Source organism: Solea senegalensis, linkage group LG8 (assembly GCF_019176455.1).
Source record: "Solea senegalensis isolate Sse05_10M linkage group LG8, IFAPA_SoseM_1, whole genome shotgun sequence".
NCBI classification, from domain to species: Eukaryota; Metazoa; Chordata; class Actinopteri; order Pleuronectiformes; family Soleidae; genus Solea; species Solea senegalensis.
Window position 1 is genome coordinate 6,815,827 of NC_058028.1, and position 21,634 is coordinate 6,837,460.

The 21,634-nt window shown below is 42.2% G+C and overlaps 2 protein-coding genes across 7 annotated transcripts; one reads left to right on the forward strand and one right to left on the reverse strand.

Annotated features, from left to right (window-relative positions):
• Positions 1 to 281: 281 nt before the first annotated feature.
• napab (N-ethylmaleimide-sensitive factor attachment protein, alpha b) lies at positions 282 to 7,759 on the reverse strand. Its single transcript, XM_044032588.1, has 11 exons — positions 7,531 to 7,759; positions 4,643 to 4,722; positions 4,423 to 4,539; positions 4,070 to 4,116; positions 3,906 to 3,983; positions 3,735 to 3,790; positions 3,286 to 3,370; positions 3,076 to 3,180; positions 2,881 to 2,949; positions 2,697 to 2,747; positions 282 to 1,379 (listed from the first exon to the last, which is right to left on the reverse strand). Exons 1-11 carry the CDS (start codon positions 7,626 to 7,628, stop codon positions 1,278 to 1,280), a joined length of 888 nt encoding a protein of 295 aa, XP_043888523.1. The 5' UTR covers positions 7,629 to 7,759; the 3' UTR covers positions 282 to 1,277.
• Positions 7,760 to 8,615: 856 nt separating this feature from the next.
• Positions 8,616 to 21,387, forward strand: bicra (BRD4 interacting chromatin remodeling complex associated protein). Of its 6 annotated transcripts, XM_044031648.1 has the most exons (16): positions 8,655 to 8,695; positions 10,507 to 10,541; positions 11,162 to 11,207; positions 11,299 to 11,344; positions 11,830 to 11,895; positions 12,150 to 14,243; positions 14,422 to 14,610; positions 15,838 to 16,455; positions 16,839 to 17,031; positions 17,143 to 17,240; positions 17,358 to 17,492; positions 17,593 to 17,651; positions 17,744 to 17,892; positions 17,986 to 18,080; positions 18,161 to 18,281; positions 18,376 to 21,387. In XM_044031648.1, exons 3-16 carry the CDS (start codon positions 11,167 to 11,169, stop codon positions 20,244 to 20,246), a joined length of 5,775 nt encoding a protein of 1,924 aa, XP_043887583.1. In that variant the 5' UTR covers positions 8,655 to 8,695; positions 10,507 to 10,541; positions 11,162 to 11,166; the 3' UTR covers positions 20,247 to 21,387. The 6 variants fall into 6 exon arrangements, with proteins under 6 accessions (XP_043887582.1, XP_043887584.1, XP_043887585.1 ...); XM_044031647.1 differs by lacking the exon at positions 10,507 to 10,541 and having other exon boundaries at positions 8,616 to 8,695; XM_044031649.1 differs by lacking the exon at positions 10,507 to 10,541 and having other exon boundaries at positions 8,616 to 8,695; positions 18,176 to 18,281.
• The last annotated feature ends 247 nt before the right edge of the window (positions 21,388 to 21,634 follow it).

The following is a 21,634-nucleotide window of genomic DNA, read 5'->3' on the forward strand; positions in this document are numbered from 1 at the left end:
TGATGGGGCCAATTGTATCATTCAGAAGTTGAAATGTACTCATTATACTCGTTTAACCTGATAATATTTCCAGTGACTTAACTTGTGCAGCAATGTGCAACTGTGTCACACGCATCCACTTATAACGAGTGACTGTGCATTTGTGAACATGAACATTGAGTCATTGCGGTAGAGCCTGTATTTGTCCTGCTGAGTAATTCTCTGTAATCAACATTGTTTGCTTATTAAAAGAAGAAAGACCATTCCTGACTGAAAGACTGCATTATTTCTCTTCTCACTGATAGTTTCCACAACAATTCTCATTTTATTATTGGCAGGAAACATCACTGTTATACAAATTATTTAAGACCAAAATCATCCAGAGGATACATGGGCACAGTGTTCAGATCAGTAAAGCTTTCTTATCTTCACTGTATTGCATCTTGTGCAGGCCTCTTTTTTTCCCAGCCTGTTTAGTATAAACAGAAAACAAACAAATCAGACAATAACCAAAAACGTCTCCATTTAGACCAAACCATGCAAATGTCTTCCAAAGGGTCTTCTTTTGTGGAATAAAAGCACTTTAAATGGAAATGACGAAAACTCATTTGCTAATTAATCAACAACTCTTGATAAAAGCAGTCGTTAATATTATAGTGATTTTTTTTTTTAAAATCATATCTATCTTTTCGTGTCCTGAGAACATAAGGCAGAGGAATTATTTGCCATGGAATAACCTCAGGGACTCCCGGGCTCTCAGCGTGCAGGGAGGAGGAGCGCAGGTGAGGTACTCGGTGAACTCGAGACACCCTGTACCAAGAATAAACACGACTGCTTTAGTCCTCGTGATGGCATTTTGGTCTGTTTCATTTAATCTAATGCACATTTTGTGGAAAATAGATTTTGCAGGTCTCGGGGTCACGTTGGCATCTTCCCATTCATCTTTATACACTAACGGAAATAAAATAAAGCCTTTATATTGCAAGTACGCTGGTATTTGGTATTGCAGCCCAATTATGTCAATTTTAACTAATACTAAGCCAACACATGAATCATAAAGATAAATATATCTAACATAATGTGTGCAATGTGCACTCAGGAAGGTAGTGTTCAGAACTATAAAGACCATCATCGTTGGAGGTTTGAGTCAAGCAGATTAAAAAAAAGGCATACTGCAGATGGTAGGAGGAGAACTGTCTGTGAAGGAATATAAGGGATAATGGTTAAAGAATTAAGTGGGAGCGGCAGGCTCGAGGCAAAACGAAGAATGCAGGTTGTTTGTCGAGAATGGAGGGAAGTCAGCGGAGGTCGCTCTCCTCGTCCTGTATGGTTTTCTTGATGCGCAGCAGCATGGTGGTGAGCCACTGATCCAACCGAGAGATGGTGTCGTACTCCTTCACCTGAGACACGAATAACAATGTCATAATCAGTTTTATTCATACAAAACTTCTTAACAATGTGACAAAGGCGTGCAATCTTTAAAAAAAAACAAGTGATGAAGATATAAAACAACAAATAAGAATAATTTGTATCCAAAAAAACAAACAAGGTTTGATGATTTAAAATTAGGGAGGGGTGGGATTTGTCTAAGAGCCAAAGGGAGAGAGTTCCAGGGGCCATAAACACAAAAACAAGTTCAGTAGAATCAGCTTTTTATCCACATACAAATTTGGGGATAAGGAAAAAAAACAAAACATGCTAAATAGACAGTGAATGCTGGTTTGTCTATATGTGGCCGTGTGATGGACTGGCACCAGTGCCTCCTGTAGCCCTTATTTAAGGAAGTGGCATGTGGGGAGCCCTAAAACGCTATTTTTGGGAAACAGTAAAATGTCAAAATGCCATCCTAACTTTTCATTTATTTCACCCTGGCTTCATTCCATCTGTGACTGTACACATTGTAATAGATTAAAAATGCATGCATGCTAAACATCTCCTCTGTTTTAGGCAGCGTTACAGCACCACATACAGGCTTGGCAGATGTACTACAGTGTTTAGAGGATTTCTGGGAAGTTGTGTGGATGAAGACATTTCTTGAAATATGAACGAAAAAGATCATCAAGGGAAAATTTCCTTAAGGGTAGTGAATATTACCAATACTGAACCAGTGGATTTTTTATGGTTATGATTACAGTTTTCCAAATATGATTTTATGACAAATCACTGTTAAAAGCACAGTTGTATTGTGAATAAAAAAAAAAGGTAATATTTCATGTGAGGGTGTTGAAAAATGCTTTCCACCTCAACAACATACAATGCCACAAGGGGGAGCCAGCATCTTTCTAGTTATTCCATGACCTCATGATAGATTCTTCTTTTTCCCTTTAAAATGTTCTAACTATCTGCGATGCATAAAAACTATTTATTACCGTAAACTCTTTATGCTTGTTCTTTAAAAAAAATATACAGATAAACTAAACTTAAAGGTTGGGACAATTCTGCAAATTTTGCTTGTGGACTGAATCTGTGGGTTCCGACCCAGTGTTTGGGGATTTTAAATTTTCATTTTAAATTGATTCACAGTCATGATAAAAAGACAAGACTGTCTGAAAAGACAAGATATAGTTTCCATGCATTTGTTTGTTGCCTTCTATAAAAGAAAATCTTTTAGACTTTAATCACCAATCGATACTTTTTACTGGTATCCCATCAGTGTGTAATCAGAGACCCAGAAACACAGTATCATAAAAATATTCAGCTATATTTGACTGACTCACTGAATCAGTATAGGCATCCACCTTCTGTTCTTCATAGGCATCTAGAAGTTTCTGGTGAGATAAAAACAAGGACAGAGATCAGAGTAAAAGGAAAACAGAGGCAGCATTCAGTCAGACTGTTAAACCTCCTGGACTAGATTTATAAGGTGTTATTGTTTCAAGGATTAAAAGCCTCAATACCAACCTTCAACAGTTTGCATTCTCTCGAGTCTGAAAATGCTGGAAACATTTCTTCATACTTCTGCACAGCAAGCTGAGTGAAAAGAGGAGGAATATTATTATTATTATTATTATTATTGTTATTATTATTAGAGTAGCAGGTGATGCTACATCTGCCGTGTATGTACTGTCTGGACACAGGTTCCATGCCAAGGCTAACCTTTGCATTTAACATGTCTATGCAGAAGTGACAGAGCGCTGCCTTGAAGAAGTGATCCTTGGCACTGTATTTCAGGAGCGTACTGTCCATTGCGTGGGTTCCCACCTAAAAGAAAAAGGACCAATCACAGGTTTGTTTTGTTACTACAGCCCTTGGTGACAGATCACGTGGTAAAAACAAAAGTAAAAACAAAAGGTTGCATCATCTCACCTGTTCATAGATTTCAATAGCTTTTGGGTACTGCTCCAACTGAGCTGCATAGGTTGCTACTTTCAGAAGGCACTTGTTTGCTGAACTGAGAGGGAGGGGGGGAAAAAAAAAAGATTCTCAGCCAAAACACATTTAATGAGATCAAAGAGCACAAATTAACGCAACCTTACAACAAACACAACAGGATTTTAGTTCATTCCTTTACCAAATCCCTTTTACTGATCTGTATTAATTAAATGTTATGAAATAAGTTGCAGGTCTAATTTCAAGATGTTTTAGAACCATAGAACAGAATTCTTATTAGAGTGACTATGATACTTACGAGTATGATTATTATATATTTTTAAAGAAATTGGTTTAGGGAATTAGTTATTTATATATATGTGATATTTTAAATCATATTTGTACACCTGAATAAAAAGGAGAGAAAAAGATGTTTTAATAGTCACCTGGTGGACTCTTCTCCTTTGTAATAATCTGCAGCTTGCTCGTAATGAGCGACAGCCTGGAATGGAAATGGGAAATAAAGTGTAAGCAGAACTTGAACAATGCTTAACATTAACTCTGGAACCCCACAAAAAATCAACATGTACAGTAGAAAACAGAACATTTCCTCTGACCTTGTCAATGTCCACCAGCTCTGTCTCGTATATTTCGGCAATGGTGATGTGATGTTTGGCTGCAATGGTGAAGCGGCCCTAGATCCAAAATAAAGGGGAGGGATCAACCTTTGTAAATCAGATGCTAAACATCTTACGCTTCCATTTCTAAAACATTTACTTACCATATCGGTGTATATCTCAATAGCTCTGTTGAGGCAGTTTATGGCCTCTGTTGGGAAAAATAATGATGTTATATACATCACACAGACTTAATATCACTGCAATTGTAAATGATTGTTAAACATTTGAATAAAACAGTTTATTCTGTGGTTTACTTCCACATTTTTCCACAGTGTAACACAGTGTACTCTCTTTTCCCCATGTGTAACAACCATCCTTCATCAGGAACAACTTTATTCAACACAAAATTTGCTGTGCATGGTCCACTGCAGCTTGTGAAATAAAAGAAAAACTGGTACGACACACATGAACTTCAGCACTTATATTTTCTGTGGTGGTGATGAGTAATGATTACCTTGTGGATCTGCTTTTTTAAAGGCGTTCCCGGCATCGATGTAGTTTGTCGCTGCGTCATGCTTGCTCTGCATCTGCAGGTGAAGGCGGGCGGCTTGGGAGAAAGCGTTTCCTGCAGCTGAAAAGGAAAACGTCCCCACATTATAGGACGGAAAATCTCCAAAAGAAGAGACGATGAACGTAACACTTGTTCGTAATCGTTCACATTGAAATATTCTTACCACACCAGTTCTTGGCCATTTTGTACATGTTGGCTGCCCTCACATACATGTCACAGGCCTCTTCAAGCTTGGAGGAACCCCTGTGTGATAACACATGTAATCAATCAGCTACACAAAGATTGTTAAATCAATCTCAAATACCATGACACAAAGCACTAATGTCTATTTCGGGTTTTTCCACTGGCAGACGCCAGTTGCCTTGTTTGCACCTTGGTTCATCATGAAACAACATTTCTTTCAAATGTATACTTTAAATACAAAGGAATAACAATAAAGGTTGATCTGACTCTCACTCCCACTACATACAGCAAAGTCAGATTGTAAATAAATTACTCCTGTGCCCCTAATACACAAAAATGCTGTATTAGAAATTGACAAAGAAACATAAATTAATGTATCAATTTTTCACCTATCAATACCATTATTGACTTCATTCCTCACCATAAAAAACAAATATTCATATGTCAAATATTCCTGTCAAGGTAGATTTACATTACATAAAACAAGTACTTACTCCATAACTACAGCCCAGCAAAGGTCAAGGGTTATTACACAGACTAAAAAGATGATGGAAGTATCAGAGAGGATCGCTGAGCATGAACATGTGGAGCTGACTAAAAAAATCAACATGTGAACCACACCTTAACAGACCCAAATGAAATAATTGACCCGCATAATCATCTATGCCAGTACTACACTGAAGACCAATTTAACAAATGCATTGAGATGGATGGGAAACTGTCTTTAATTCACTTCAATAGCAGGAGCCTATGCACCAACTTCAACTACATTTTTGAAGTGTTGTAGGTATTCCCTAATTCCCCATTCCCCATTGTGGAGTCAGAAACATGGATTAATGAAGACAAAGGCACAGATTTTTGCCTGGATGGATACAAACTTGTCTATGTTAACAGAAGAAACAAAGGTGGAGGAGGAGTGGCCCTGTTCAATGACAATAACATCGAGTATGAGATTGTACAAAATATGTCTGAAGCTGTCTACACAGAAACAGATGTAAATGGCGCTTACGATTCCTTTTTGCAAATATTTAAAACGCTGTATGATAGACACTGTCCTGTAAAGAAAAGACCCACAAATTACAATAAGGAGGGGAAACCATGGCTAACAAAAACATTGATAAATACCTGCAAGAAGAAAAACACTGTATAGACAATACATGAGATTAAGGACGGAACAGTCAGAAACTAGATACAAACGATATAGGAACAAACTAAATAGCATCCTAAATGATTGCAAGAAAGAATACTACAGTAATATGCTAGCAGAAAACATGAACTATACTAAAAAACTATGGGATATTCTAAACGATGTGATCAAAAACAAAAACACAAAACCTAGCTATCCTCTCTATTTCAAAAGGACAATAACACGAAGGAAGATAACAAGGAAATCATAGCAGAAAGATTTAATGAATTCTTAGTCAATGTGGGGCCGAATCTGGCGAAGAACATTCCTGACCGAAACCCCAGCACAATGTTTCTCACCCCAGTGAAGGACAGAGAGATTAGACACCTGGTCAACAAATGCATAGCAAAAACATCCACGGATGTAGATGACCTCGACATGAAGTTATATTAGAAAGTAATAGATGGAATCGTTTCACCTCTAACATATATCTGCAACCTGTCATTTCAAACTGGGACATTTCCCACCAAAATGAAAGTGGCAAAAGTAGTGCCATTGTTCAAGAAAGGGGACATACACAAATTTACTAATTACAGACCAGTCTCAATACTACCACAACTGTCAAAAATTCTGGAGAAACTATTTAACGATAGGCTAGACAACTTCATTAACAAACGTAATCTGCTATATATTGATTGAATCATTTTGTGACTCTTGAGTGCTACCTGATGCTGAAACATGTTTTGTCAAAATGTCATATAAAAAATTAAAATAAAAAATTGTTTCGGTTGTGTGGACTACACTAAGGGGTGATGATGATTTATCTAACTGACATGACCGAAATAAATAAACATACTTTATCTAGTGGAAAACAATAAAAACGTGAACTTTTGAAGGGATTTTAACACAGAGGAATAAAAAAAAAATTAAATTGAAATGGCAGTGTATTCTAAATATGCATTTTCAATGGGAGTCAGTGGCACACACAAAAATGGCTAAGGAACACAGACTTCCTCATTTTGCTTCCAGGGTGTATTAAAATAATATCAAAATTCATCCCAAAATACACAACCTTGTCAAATTTTGCATCAACACTGCCAAAGATGAAAAATCCAAAAACACATAACATGTCTAGGGAGCACACTTTATATGTTATTAAAGAATTGTAAAGAATTGTGACTATATTTTACAGTGTACTGGAGAATAGGTTTGTTGTACTGTACCAGAAGGGTTAAAACGCTTACAAAAATCCCCCAGGTGATGGCGCCACAGCTACAAATCTCCCTGGCAGGCAGTGTTCCAGAGGAAATGTGGCAGCACCTAATATTATCTAATGTTATCGAATATTATCGAATGTTAATGATATTATCACATGGCATGTGAGTCACTTTTAGATCACCGTTTAAACAGACAGAGCAGCAACTCAACTATGTAACTGAAGTCCGCTCACTGCAATATATATATATATATATATATATTTATATGTACACACACACCTCAGTGAAGCTCCTAACTGTATGTGTCAGGATACGTATTCTGCAGTGAAATAACGCTAAACACTTATGTAACACTAATTACAATGGTATAACGTTATATATAGCGCAATGGTAACGTGATGTTAAGAGCACAGAGTGTGTGAGTAAGAGTTTAGTCGTGTGTTTTGACAGATAAATCCACCTTCCGCTTCGTTGGCCCCTTCGCTTTGCAAAATTAGCTTAACAGTGGCTAGCCAGCATACTCACCCAAACATCGACCCGAAAAACGACTGCGATGACCGTACTTTCTTCTCGGCCTCGGCCATTAAGCTTGTCGCTTCTTTTTCTTTCCCGGTATGTTCCATTTCTATGTCGCTGCTCCGATTCAGAGAAGAAAAAACAGGAACAAACGAAAGTCAACAAACCTGCTAACCAGAGCTAGCGGCAGCGGATTAGTCTTGTCACCAGTGGCGAAATCATCATCACTCACGTGACACGCTGAACACACAGATGCTGCATTCAAGTGCGTGTCTGTAACTTTGAATAGTTCACATCCCCCAGGTTTAAATAATTTGCTGTTCAATCAAATAACTAGCCGTGATAAACCAACCACAGTATGACCTGAATTACGCGTAAGCCAAACGGTAAACATGTACATACGGCACACGTGTTTACAAACAATATATTATATCAGTATTTTTTTTTACCACAACAACATCTGTTCTGATCAGTTTCCGACAACAACAAAGGTATCTTACAACACATTCTAAAACCCACACACGACAACGAGTGTATGAGAAACTAAGAAAGTATAGCAAGTCAGTGTCCTTTGATGTAAAGTTGGTTTGAACTGAAAATAAAAAACAACAACTGCACAACTCTAACGGCAGCTTTGCTTGATGGTTCGTGGATAATTTGTCGCATTATCTGCTCATTTTGTTAGTTTGTCATCGTTTGTAATTATAGTAATAACAGTTTACATTACTATGGTATATATAATGCACTGAATTGTTGAAATACATTTCCAATGCTTTAACGTTATGTACGGATAGCGTTCCCTTGACATTTAGTTGTTAAGCAAGAATGCACCAAATGAAGTCTTAATAATCACATAATGTACAAATTGCAATTTGTACAATTGTAATTTTTTTCGAGCTTTTCTTTGTGTTTTGTTAGTGTTGTCGTTTTTTGTCTCCTTGTTTTACAATAAAAAAATATTTTCATTATTATTATCGTTGTTGGTATAAACGTTTTTTTCGTTAATTCAAACGCTTAAATGTTCAAACTTTAAAAAAAAAACAAATACAGAAGGGGGCATTTCAGTCAGGCAAAACGGAAGTCTGCTGTTTCCTGCCTGTAGTTGGGTCCTGCACAGCAGCCCGTGCGAGGTTGTCCTGGAGACCCCGCGCTGCCTGCACCTCTATCGTCTCGGGTGAGTTTGTCATAAAACTGCATATTTCTCAATTTATCCGAGTAACTCTAACAAACCTGCGATATTCATGCACTGCGGGCAACCCGCAAACTGCACCGGCACCGCAATCGAAGCGCCACGTTTCTGCACGAACCTGCAAACACAGTCATTTTCCACCGAATTCCCAAGCATACCCCCCTCATCCAAGAGTATTCCAACATTAACTCATATTTTGCTTGCAAGGAGAACCACATAGCTCGCTACGCCATTGCGATAACACTTCTAATCACAGAATGCTGCGTTTTCTCGGTCGAATTGAGGCGCCCCGGTACTAAACGAGTGTTCAAAATGAGTCAGTCGGTTGTTTGTTTTGAATGTCAAAGGCTCATGCTAGCTATACGACTGAATATTGTTGATAGCTGGTTGACTTAGCAGCCTAGCTCGCTAGGCTAACGAATTTCAACCAAGATGCGTTCAAACGCTGTTAACGGGGGCGAAACTGTTTTTTGAAACTAATCGTTTTATCAGAGTGGACTCTTAAGTCAATCGCGTGGTAGTTAAACAGTCTGCATTGAAATGTATCTGCAAAACATGCATGGAAAGTCTTTTGAAAACACCAGCTAGCATGTAGCTAGCCGCTTGCAGCGTCTCCATTCATATCCTGCGCACTGGCTCTGCTCAGACCCGAGTAATGGCTACAATCCGCTGTTAATTTAGAGCGGTAACTGGGGATGTGTCTTCATCATAACCCGGGTAAAATATATTTTCAAGTATTCGACGGTTACTGTCTGTGTTATTACAAGTTCAGTGCTTGAGAGTTTTACTTAATCTAGCGATACTCCGCACTCGAAATGTTTCCAGGCTGAGTAAAAACCGCGCGTTTTCAGGTTGTTATCCTCTTCCATCCGCTGTGTCTTACTGCAAATCGAAAATTTTCTGCTCCTTGGTTTCTTGACGTGTGCGTATCATATGCTTGTTTTGTTGTTACTGAGTATATTTATGTACGATATGTCATGTTGTAATTGATGAGTAAGTTGGGCTAGTGTGTTGAGATTCAAACTCAATTTCTGTATTTGTTAAGCTCACTAATTGCAGGTGATAATGTAGTTGATCAAGTCCCAATATAATTTCATTGCCACTGTGCAGACCCATATCTTAGACTTTTAACAGCATTCAACTGATTCACAAACCATATGTGGGTAAAACACTGATCACAAACATTTGTTTATTTTAGTTTTCGCATTTTCTTTTTAACTTAAGTTTAAATGCTCAATATCGGTAACAGCAGATACTGGCTTTAAAATATATTAATGGATATCGCAAACATGCCAAGATCCCCCAATATGACTAAATAGGCTGCTACCTCCACACTTGTTTTTTTTCTTCTAAGCATTTTATTTTGCACACTGAAGTTATTTTATATCTACATCTGCTGCAACATGAATATGAACAATATTATGTTAAATTCACTACAAAAGAGACTAAATGACCTCTGCAGTTGAGCGAAAACAAAGACATACTATATATCTGTATCGGTTATCGGCCCAAGCACTGCTGATATATTGGCGTATTGGATATTGGCAAAAAGTCCAATATCATGCATCCCTAATGTTAATGTAAATAACTACCTGTGTCTGTTTGCTCAGGGGGTATTTCTATGGACAAGCGTTTAATTTAAAACTAGAGAAATCCCCCACATTTTTGACAAGACAGCTCAGTTTCTTACATTGTCGATACACTCTCCTACTTTGCATGGTCAATAATTGGTTTTTAAAAATTACTGTATCTGAAACACCCTGAAGATTTCATCACAGTTTGTTCCTTATTTTTAGAGTTATGCTGCTCACCTGCCAACACAGTCTATAAGGTAATGACTATAGTGGAGGTAACAAGGAAATACTCCAGTGTGAAGGTTTAAGGAATCATCTTGCCCTTATGCTGTCCCATATAGTATGTGCCCTATAAAGTAATTGCTGTGTAGTTTGATTACACAGTTAACTGTGTTGTTAAAAAGCACAAGCAAATGTTTTGTTTATTGAAGTTGGTTTTCCGTATACATTAGAAACTATCTACATGGACAGTCTTATAGTTAAAGATAAAGTTTTTGTGGTTCTGTAATGTAAAGGGTGTTATGATGAAGGACATTACCTATCAGGAGCAATCCATGCTAAAAGTGTGGGATTCATTTATTGCCTATTAAGTGAATGTTAATAGTATAATATATAGAATTACTCAGTTTGACATTAAGTTAGCAGATCATTTAACTTATTGGATGTTGCCAGTCCTTTTAATACATTAGCACTTAATCAATTAAACTATTAAATGTAGTGCTAAAATATATCAGTGTGATCTGTACTTTGGACATAGAACACAGTGCTCGGACGGATAGCTGAAAATATCTTGTATTTAATTAATGGTATTTTTTGTTTGCTGTTTCTGTGAGTGTATTAATGACTTAATAAATTAATATTTTCATCTTTTCATCAGTTGTCATGGATGATGAAGACGGCAGGTGCCTTCTCGATGTAATTTGGTAAGCAGTGCTAAATTGGTTTCTGGTGATATGCGAAAACAATATGAGTCATCTTATTTGTCATGTTTTGAATCTTTTTTTTTTTTTGCAGTGACCCAGAAGCTCTCAATGACTTTCTTCATGGATCTGAGACCCATGTGAGTATAGGAGGGGAACAAAGTTGAAGACTTAGTCATGTGGTTCCTAGTTGTGACCATCTTCCTTTTAATTATTTTTATTTTGCGATGGGTATTTATTTTGCGTATTATAAAAAAGCTTTTCACACTGCTGTACCATCACACATGTGACCCTTGCTGCCTTCATTTTAATTTTCTTATACTAGTGCCATTGCTTCATGGTTGTCCTTTCTCTTTACACTTTGTATGGTCTCACCCTCCCTTCGTTTTTGTTAGGCTAATTCACAAAATGAGAAATACTAATACTAACGATTCCCAGCTCTGTGTCACTCCTTTTGTTTGTGCCCCTCGTCGCTTATCTTTATGCCTTTTCTTTACAATTCTGTCCTTTCCTTGCCCCCATCCTCTGTTTGATGGTCTGTATATTTCTCTGTCCTGGTGACTTTTGCCTGCTGGTTTGGGTGCCTTTGGTTTCTGTCTGTCCTATCCTGGGTGGGTGTCTGTAGTTGGACACTGACGACCTTTTGGATGGTGCGAGTGACCCCTCCAGCTCGTTCTTCTCTACCACTGGGGTGAGTAAAATCCCCCAATCTTCATCCTCCTCCTCCTGTTTCCTCTCCATCTATGTAGCATGTTAATCCAAATACCCTCCCTTTCCACTAACATTCCTATACTTCTGAAGCTGTGCGACTTGACAAGAGGTTTTGGTGTCTGTAAATCCGTGTCAACTATACCACACTTCTTGGCATCACATCTACATCTCGCCAATAAGATCCATCTATTCTCTGGTTTTACCTTTTCCCCGTTTCCTCTCCTTTCCTTTAAGGGCCATGTTCCAGAGGTCCAGCCCTCAGCCCAGCTGTCGGCCAGTGAACCGGCAGGCCTGCCCAGAGTCAGTGTCGACCTGGACTTCCTCGAGGATGAAGACATTTTGGGTGGATCCCCAGGTGGTGATGGTGGAAGCAATGGCATTGGGACAAATCATGAACCATGTGACATCCTGCAACAGAGCTTGGCAGAAGCCAATATCACAGAGCAAAGCTTACAGGAGGCAGAGGCTGAGCTGGACCTGGGCTCCTTTGAAATTCCAGGCCTTACACAGGTGGTTCAGACGCTACCTGATGCCAGCCTCTCTGGGGCTGGAGGAACTGCTGTTGGTGTAGGCTTAGGTGTTGGTGTTGGGGGAGCAACGGCAATTTTCCCTGGGTCAGCCACAAGCGCCACTGCTACTCCCCCCAATGCCACAGCTGACATGCTGGGGTCAGTTCTTGCTCAACAGGGCCTTCAGCTCCAATCCCAGGTCATGAACAAGGCAATTAGTGTTCAGCCATTTATGCAGCCTGTGGGCTTGGGAAATGTGACACTTCAACCCATTTCAAGTCTCCAAGCTCTTCCTAATGGGAGTCAGTCTGGACATCTGGGTATCGGACAAATTCAGGTTGTGGGTCAGCCCACAGTCATGACTATCAATCAGTCTGGACAACCAATCCTGGCTAAAGCCATGGGTGGATACCAGCTACATCAGTCTGGGCCAGAGGTATCAGGTTCTGGTACTCAGCCGGGGATTGGAGGCTCAGGAGGCGGACTTCTGATCCAAGGTAATAAAGCCACTTTAGGATCTCCTGCTTTAAATGGACCAGCCGTTTGTGTCAGCAGCACAATCAGCAGCGGTGGTGGTACAATGACTGCTCCTGCTGGGCTCTTGGGTTTTGGCAGCAACACCATTAGTTCAGGAATTGGACCCCAGCAGACTCAAACACAAGGCCAAATCATGCAGAATGTGATTATACAACGCACACCAACACCCATTCAACCTAAACCCCCTCAGGGGGGAGCCATCCAACCGAAACTCTTCAAGCAGCAGCAGCAGCCACAGCAGCAGCCACAGCAAGCACCCCAACCCCTGCAAAACGATGCCCACAAGGCTCTAGGGCTGCAGCAGCTACCAGTTTCTGCTGCTCAGAATGTAGCGTTCCTGACGGGAAAGCCTGGCTCTAACGTTGTCCTAAGTACTCAAGCCACAACACAAGGCACCCAGTTTCAACAAACGCTATTCAAGCAACAAGCAGCACAAGCATCCGGCAAGCCCCTTAGTGTACACTTGTTAAACCAACCAGGTAGCATCGTTATTCCCCCTCAGACTGTCCTGCAAGGTCAAAATCATCAGTTCCTCCTGCCACAGCTTCAGGCAGGTGGCCAGATTCTGACTCAGCACCCTGGGGGCCACATCATAACTAGCCAAGGTCCTGGTGGGCAGCTCATTGCAAACCAGATTTTAACAGCAAACCAGAACATCAACTTAGGTCAGGTGTTGACTTCACAGGGCCACCCTGCCCACATCCTCTCTGGACCCATACAGCTCCAGCCTGGCCAGATGGGCACACCCACCCTCTTTCAGATGCCTGTCACATTAGCCCAGAGTCCAAGCCTGGCACAGACACACACTGTCTCAGGTCATGCCCAGACAGTCATACAAGGCATGCCAATCCAGAACTCCTTGACCATGCTGAGCCAGGTGGAGGGACTTAGCCCAGCAGTCACACTTCAGCCAGCCCTGCAACCTCAGCCAGGTGGGGTCCCCAACAGCAGCAGCAGCACTGGTGCAGCATCTATGGGTCAAGGCCAGACTGGAGAGTGTGTGACTGTGCTGGGAAGCTCCACAGACCAGGCTGCTCATCCCACTCAGCAGCATGTTCCACAGCAGTCCCCCATCCTCACAATGCAGCCAGCTTCCTCTGTGTCCACGACGATCACAGTACCCTCCTCTTCTCCGTCCATGTCGGTGTCCACCAGTTCGCCTGTCACAGCAGTGGGGCTGGTCCCCCATCAGGCTCAGCACAGTCCAGGAAGGTTACTGCTCACCAACCAGGGCTCCAGCATGATCTTGAGCCAGGAGTCTCTGCAAATGTTTCTGCAACAGGTCAGTGTTTCACTCCTTGAATGTTTGCTCTGCTGTTAACATTGTCTTTAAAAATACATAACATTGCACGGTGTGATATCTTGGTCTGACCTCTTTGGTTTACTATTTTACTCCCCATCCCCTTCCTCCCTCCCTCCCTCCCTCCTTCATCTTGAAACGGTAAATGTACACCTATCAGGAGCAGCACCACCAAACAGAGAATGAGTCAACCCCCTCTGTGGGCGTACCAGCGTCTGTAATCGTCAGCAGCAACAACATCACTGCTCTGGCCCCCGCTGTCCATGACAGTCAATTAGCTGACTCTTGGGTGGGTCAGAGCCACAGCCCTTGCCCTGGCCCCTCCCACATGACAGCAGTGGTAAAGCAGGTAGAAATGCCCCTTTATGTTAAGCCCCACCCACTTGTTGCCGCTGCTGCTGCCACAACATTAGGGTATCTTACTTTTCCCTATCACTGCTCTGAACCTCTCCTTGCACTACGCATTGCTTTCCTGGCCCTCACTGTTGCATATTATTTTATTTTATTAGCAAAATTACTAATTTGCTTGCAGCTTCTGTGTGTTTTTAATATTGCTACAGTGTGTGTCAAAGCATGACCATCCCTCTTGTACATGTGTATTGTGTTTCAGCCACTTTCTGTCAATATTTAACTTAAAATCTTTCCAGTTTGAGACTAATAATCAAGTGCCATTTTTTTAACTCAAGTCTACTAATTTGCTGTTTTTCATTCATTCTATATATTTTTTTGCAAACTCCAAACACTGGGCTCAGTATTAATTGCAGAATGACTAAAGTGTATGTTTTTGGTTTTTTTTACCCTTTTACTAGAACTGATTAACTCACCTCACCTTGCTCGATCAAATTCAGTAAAACTCACCTTCATCTGCTACATCACTCACCTATTGCTGATCAATCACACCAAACCTCTCAACCCTGCACTTCTCATTTACACTATTATATGCTCACAGTGCCTCTCTACCCCTTGTAATTCCTAGTCCGATCACTGTAATGACTCCCACACCCAAATTAAATGCTACCCTGACCCGACTCCCATCCCTAAGCCCTCAAATCACCTTCTACTTAACCATCACACAGACCTGCTGATCTTTACCTCCTGCTTTTGTCAAATGTTGTTCTTTTTGCCTCACCAAATGATTATTTTTCTCCTAATGTGTAATCCTCCTCAAATGCTAGAAAAAGAATATTGGGCTTCTACTACTTGTACTGCTTTTGTATTTTCATTGTGTAGTTCTTTTAGGGGTTTGGCGATAGCTCTAAATTCTTTTGTGGTATTACGTGTGTGAAAAATAATTGGGTTTTTTTTTCCAAATGAAACTTTCATACATTTGACATGTCATAGTATTAAAAATTGATGCCTAAAATATTCTAAATGAGATTGTGGTATATCCTTGTCGCCCAGCCCTGCTTTACACAGTAGATAGCATATAATCTTGTCCATAAATCACATTTACTATAATATGTGCATGTGATGCTTTTTTCTTTGCTTAATATCCTGATTTCCACCTGTGTTTAAGGATTGTTTATATTCTTGAGTCAGTTGCACATATCAATATTTTGTGATTCCACATCCTCAGATACCCTCCGGTGGACATCAGCAGCCCCTGAAGATCCAGGGTATGTCCCCATCAACGGCCTTGTCCACAGCTCCCCCTGTGGCAGACAGACCACAACCTTCCCAGTCCCCTCTGACTCTGAGCCAGCAGATCCAGTCTCCACACCATCAACAGCAGTCACGTCCTACTTCTCAGCCTCAGCCACAGTCCCAAACTCCTTCTCGCTCCTGTACGCCCTCATCTCACCCTCCACTCTTTATTGTTCATAACCAGATTACAGAGTCTCCCCAACCAGTTCCACAAGGCCAGCCGCAGCAAACACAGCTTCAGCAGGCGCACATTCAAGTGCAGCTTCAGACTCAGCCACGGCCACCCTCTCAGCCTGCCCCTTATCAACAAGATATGCCCCCTATGTCACAGTCACCCAAGCCTCCTCCTGCACCACCCGCACAACATCAGTTTACTTCGCCTCCTGTTAGCACTGCTGCTACTGCTGTAGTGAAAGCCCAGGTTCCCATTCAGGGCCTGACAACAGAGCAGCAGCACCACCTTCACTTAGTAGGAGCGCAGATTCAGACCTTGTCAGGCATCGCTCAGCCCTCACCTCAGCAGAAACAGTTACTGGATAAACTGCACCAGGTATTTCACCTCAGGTTTATTTTATATTTTGACTTTTTCTTCCTCTCATGGTTGAACAGTGGACTAATCTTTCTGCCAGTAAATGCATGTATGTGTGGCTATGTTCAGACTACCAAGATGCAGTGACTCTTTTTTCATTCAGTGAATTTCTTTTTTGTCCCTTTGATCTGATTCATGGATATCCAGTTGTCAATTGGGATTTGTGTCAGTTTAGTGTGCTAAAATCAGAAATGTAAGCCATCTCAGCAAAGTCTCATGACTTTTTAGAGAATTTTTAATAAACTAATTATGCAGATGGCCCATCAGTACAAATCCGTTTGCATAGGCACCTGGAAAATAAATAGGTTAATCTAGAGTTCCTCATGTACTTTTTATGTTTTTAGGTCCAGCAGAATATCCTCCTGCAGGTCAAGCAGACTGCACAACCCCAGGCTCAAGCTCCCAGTCAGTTCAGTTCTCAGCAAGACGTGCCTGTCGATAAAGTCGTGCTTGCATCAACACCCAGCACTGGAACTCCTGCTCAACTCCCTTCTGTGCTGCAGTCGACACCAGTGCTCGTAAAAACTCCTGCTACAGGTTAGACACGATTCACTGAAGCTAAGCAACAGGGTCCTGAACACACCTTGGAAGTCTTTGTACACCCTTTGTTATTATTTCTCTTTGTAATGACGTGTGCTCTTATTTTAGCATCAAGTGACTTAAAGGTATTCTCAGGAGCCCAAGGGCCAGCTGGAGCAATGGTGAATCAGACTGTCACTCCTGCAAGCCTTACCCAGCCTGCACAGGTACGCAACATTAGAAAGTCCTTTACTCTAAGGGTCAATTTTACACTGAATTTCAAAATGACACTTTTCAAATTCTATTACGTCTGTGCCTAATTATCTTTCCAACTGTTCCCACAGGTTCAGCCAAAGCCAGGAGTGATCAGCTCAGTTGGAGGGATGACTCTGGGGAAAGGTGGGTTGCAGATACAAGTGTTAGGAGCTAGTCTGACTCAAATGCCTGCTCCACAGCCCCAAGCTCCAGCACAAACTCAGGTAAGGAAGCTTTGCTTTATTTTAGATCAAGAAACTGTTCAGTTTTCAGCTTCAGTCTAAAGGCTTTGAATGCTGATTTTAATCTTTGCTCTCGTTACAGACGACGACAACAACAACAATAAAGATGCCTTTCAGTGCAGAGCCCAGCAAAGAAGCCAAGTGTGTGCAGTAGGCATTTAAAATGTTATTTTAACTGTCTAAAAATGCACGTATCTTTTAAATAGTAACTCTTTGTCTACACTTTATTACAGGATTCTAGAACAGGTGAGGAAACAGCAGGGTTCGGTTCTTCACCCAAACTACAGTGCACCTTTCCACTCTTTTGACGACACGCTGCACAGACTGCTGCCTTACCACCTCTACCAGGGAACTGCCATCTCTTCTCAAGACTATCAAAAAGGTAGTGAGCCCTATAGCTGCAGGTAGTACACAGTTAATTACATTTCCCCTCATTTCAAGATTTTCGTGAATACTTTGGCTCTCTTGTGCACAGTGGATGATGAATTTGAGAGAGTCTCCTGTCAGCTGCTGAAAAGGACCCAGGCTATGCTGGATAAATATCGCTACCTGCTCTTTGCTGAGTCAAAAGTAAGTTTATAAATCAACATTTTCACCACAACATTTCTTGTTCCACTTGTTCTGAACTGGTTTTGAACTGATGTTTTTTGGCCTTTAAACCTGAGCAGAGACTGGGCCCCTCAGCAGAGATGGTGATGATTGACCGAATGTTCATTCAGGAGGAGAAGGTTGCATTGAATCAGGACCGGATTCTGGCCAAGGAAAGACCAGGTACAATAGCATAGTCTTATACATATAGTTATACATTGTTGCCATTATCTACCTTGCCGTATGTGCTAATATTATTCCTTAAATGTCATTGCAGAGGAGTTCGTAGCAAACGCTCGCTTGTTGGAGAGAGTAGTTTCATCCCAAGAGAAGTCCTCTTCTGCTGAGCAAACCTCAGGGAGTGGAGCTGTACCTGCTGCTGACGCCCCCACTCCTGCACCTGCTGCTCCGGCCACAGTCCCTCCTCCAAACATCACACACAAACCTCCTGCTGCACCTACCGCAGCTCCAACTCCTGCTCCAGTGTCTGCGCCACCTTCTGCTCCAGTGTCTGCTCCACCTTCTGCTCCAGCTTCTGCTCCAGCTTCTGCTCCAGCTTCTGCTCCAGTTTCTGCTCCAGTTCCTGCTCCTCCTGCCACCACCTCTGTCACCCCATTCCCTCCTACTAAACTGGTAATAAAGCAAGGTGGAGGTGGAGCCTCTGTGTCATGGTCGAGCAGCTGTCCACCACCTCCAGCTGCAGGCGCGAGCAAACTGGTGGCTGAACCCACCAGCCACAGCTCGTCCATCAGTCGCACGCCAGCAGCCTCCTCCTCTTTCTCATCCTCGTCCTTCAACTCTCAAGCGGCTGATGATGACGATGCTCTCCCGCAGAGAACCAGCAAACCGCCGATCAAGACCTACGAGGCTCGCAGGAGAATTGGCTTGAAGCTGAAGATCAAGCAGGACCAAACTGGTTTTAGTAAGGTGGTCCATAACACGGCCTTAGACCCAGTGCACACACCTCAACCTCAGCTGAGCAGCCAGTCCACATCCCAGCCTCAGCCTGCTCTACCACATCCAAAGTCTGTTCTTTTATCTACTCCTTCTACTACAGTCATCAGAACTCAGTCCCCCATATGCACTGCTTCCTCTGAATCACCAGTCTCAATAACGACCCCTCAGTGTAACCCAACACTGAGAGGTAATTTCCCTCCCAACACAGCCCCATCTTCCTCTACCTCTTCTTCTCATACTTGGTCGTCATCCTCCTCCTCGTCCACTCAAATGAATGGGACTGTGGATCATCACGAAGTAGGAGGGATCAAACATAACCCCGCCTCCACTGCCAATCCCTCACCGACGACCTGTCGCCTTCCCCTTCGAAAAACATACCGGGAAAACATTAGTCCCCGGGTCAGACCTGGTGTTCCTGGGGGAGGAGACGAGAATCTTTCCTACCCCAGACCCACACCATCTCCCCCCAGGCACGAGGCCTCATCTCCTCCCTCAGAGCGGACAGTGATAGCCAGTGTGAAGGTGGAGAAAAGAGGCAGGGAGGCCTCACACACGCTCACGGAGTTGGGCCATGAAAGGAGTCGTTTAGGGAGTGCAATGCAGGGGCTGAACGAAGTGGACGAAGTGTTCAACCGTGGGATAAAACCCACACACCATCACCTCCCACACCTCCTGGAAAAGGAAGTGGCAAAGGAGAGAGTGGAGGAAAACAAAGACCAAGAGACTGATGTAAGTAAGTACAAGCGGGCAGGGGGGAAAAATAGACACAGAGTAGGTGGGACATTCAGAATGGACCAGCATGCCCCTGGGCCTCCCTCCCCAGAGTCCACTTTCACACGAGACTCTTTACTTCCTGCCAAACGTTGCAAATCAGACTCTCCCGACATGGATAACGCCAGCTTCTCCAGCGGCAGTCCCCCGGATGACTCTCTGAACGAGCACCTGCAGTGTGCCATCGACAGCATCCTGAACCTGCAGCAGGAGCCCGCTGCCCATGGGCACCACATCAAAGGGGGCAACAGGTCCCACCAACACCAAAGCCAGCGCCCAGGGGGCTCGGCAGCTTCGTCTCACAGACCCTCGGTCCCACCCCCCTCCTCTGCTTCCTCGTCCCCCTCCCTGGCCCAGCACCCTCAGGTCGGTGGTCGTGGCCACAACGGCAGCCTGGTACCCCAGACTCAAAGTAGATAACAGCCCCTCAGCCCCAGGCCGGACTAACGAGTGGGAACTAAGAGACAGACTTGGAGGCAGGGAAAGGGGGGGTCACTGTGAAAACAGTATCACTGTACTACTCTGCCAAGCTGTGTTGGCTTTGTTTGTCCATTTGAATTGTCCTGACATTTCTTTGTCATTTACAGTCTGAGGTAGACCCGCGGTGGAAGAAGCGTGTGTGCGATCTAAGGTAAAAAAAGAAAAAAACACGGTTGTGACCCGTCAAGTTTGCGAAACAAGATAAAATTATCAGAGGTTGCTGTTCTCAATTCATACATTCCTTTCATGTGGCATGAGCACCAGTTCATCTCATCTGAACAGTGTCCAAGTGAGCATCAGGTTGTTTTAGCAGTCGACTGCCTTATTTGTTTACCTGCAGCTGAGAGAATATAATCAGATTTGTACTCTTATCAAGAGAGAGTCCTCAAACAATAAATAAACTCAAGCTTGGTTACACCACTCACAAGGCAACTGCTTTGTTTCAGCTGGCATAATCAAGTCGCCCCATCATCCATTTTTACCAATAATTAATGTAGACATCACATTAGATAAAAGGTTGTCGATGACATAATTTACAAAAATTGTGAAGTTGTTTTCCTGTTCACTGCTCGTGGATTCTGTGTCAAGATGTAAAGAACATGTAAGGAAATTCAGTTTAGTTACTGCTTTTAATGTCTGATGATTTTCCAAGGTCTTGATTTCCGACGCATCCACACACACACCTGCCCTTCTGTAACTTGTGATGCCAGTTTAGGACTTTATGCATTTTAGTCAGCAGGGGGCAGGCCAGTTTTAACTGTTAATTTTTCTCTAGTCTCAAGTCTGTTTGTTTCATATTTCTGCAACTGTGCCCCTGCCTCCTGTGAGTGAGTGTGTGTGTATGTGTGTATGTGTTTGTGTGTTTTTTAAAGCCTGGTGGACAATTTAAACCCAAACACAGCACAAGCATTGAAATGGAAAAAAAAGGAACAATAATATTGTACAAAAAGACGGTGAGAGAATTTGAAGTATAGTATTACAGATTAATTTTGTATTGTATTTATTGTGTATAATGACACTTTTTAAGAAATGTACATTTAGTAAAACTGTAAATTAAACCTTGCTTCTTTTATGAAACATAGCAGAGCTTTGTGTCATTTTTTTTTTCCAAACAGTGATTCCGAAGCTCCTGGATACATTCCTTTGAATGATTAATGGTGACTGGAGCACGGTATGACAGTCAGGAGGGGATGGTGGGGGTGTTTCCTCCATCAGACCACCAGCAGGTGGTGCATGGAAGTAAAAACTTGTGCGTATCAGTGAAGCTGAAGCGATGGGGAGGAGCAAGAGAGTTCAAACTGAACCATCACATCTGTAAACATATCAGT

Bases quoted from the DNA above. Each gene is read 5' to 3' on its own strand.
- napab (XM_044032588.1), bottom strand. From the start codon at position 7,628: ATGGAACATACCGGGAAAGAAAAAGAAGCGACAAGCTTAATGGCCGAG. The intron at 3,984-4,069 runs GTAAGTAAATGT...TTTTGGATCTAG, and splicing joins TTGAGATATACACCGATATG to GGCCGCTTCACCATTGCAGC. The intron at 2,950-3,075 runs GTTAGCCTTGGC...CTTTTCACTCAG, and splicing joins TAGACATGTTAAATGCAAAG to CTTGCTGTGCAGAAGTATGA.
- bicra (XM_044031647.1), top strand. From the start codon at position 11,167: ATGGATGATGAAGACGGCAGGTGCCTTCTCGATGTAATTTG. The intron at 11,208-11,298 runs GTAAGCAGTGCT...TTTTTTTTGCAG, and splicing joins TGCCTTCTCGATGTAATTTG to TGACCCAGAAGCTCTCAATG. The intron at 17,032-17,142 runs GTTAGACACGAT...CTCTTATTTTAG, and splicing joins CGTAAAAACTCCTGCTACAG to CATCAAGTGACTTAAAGGTA.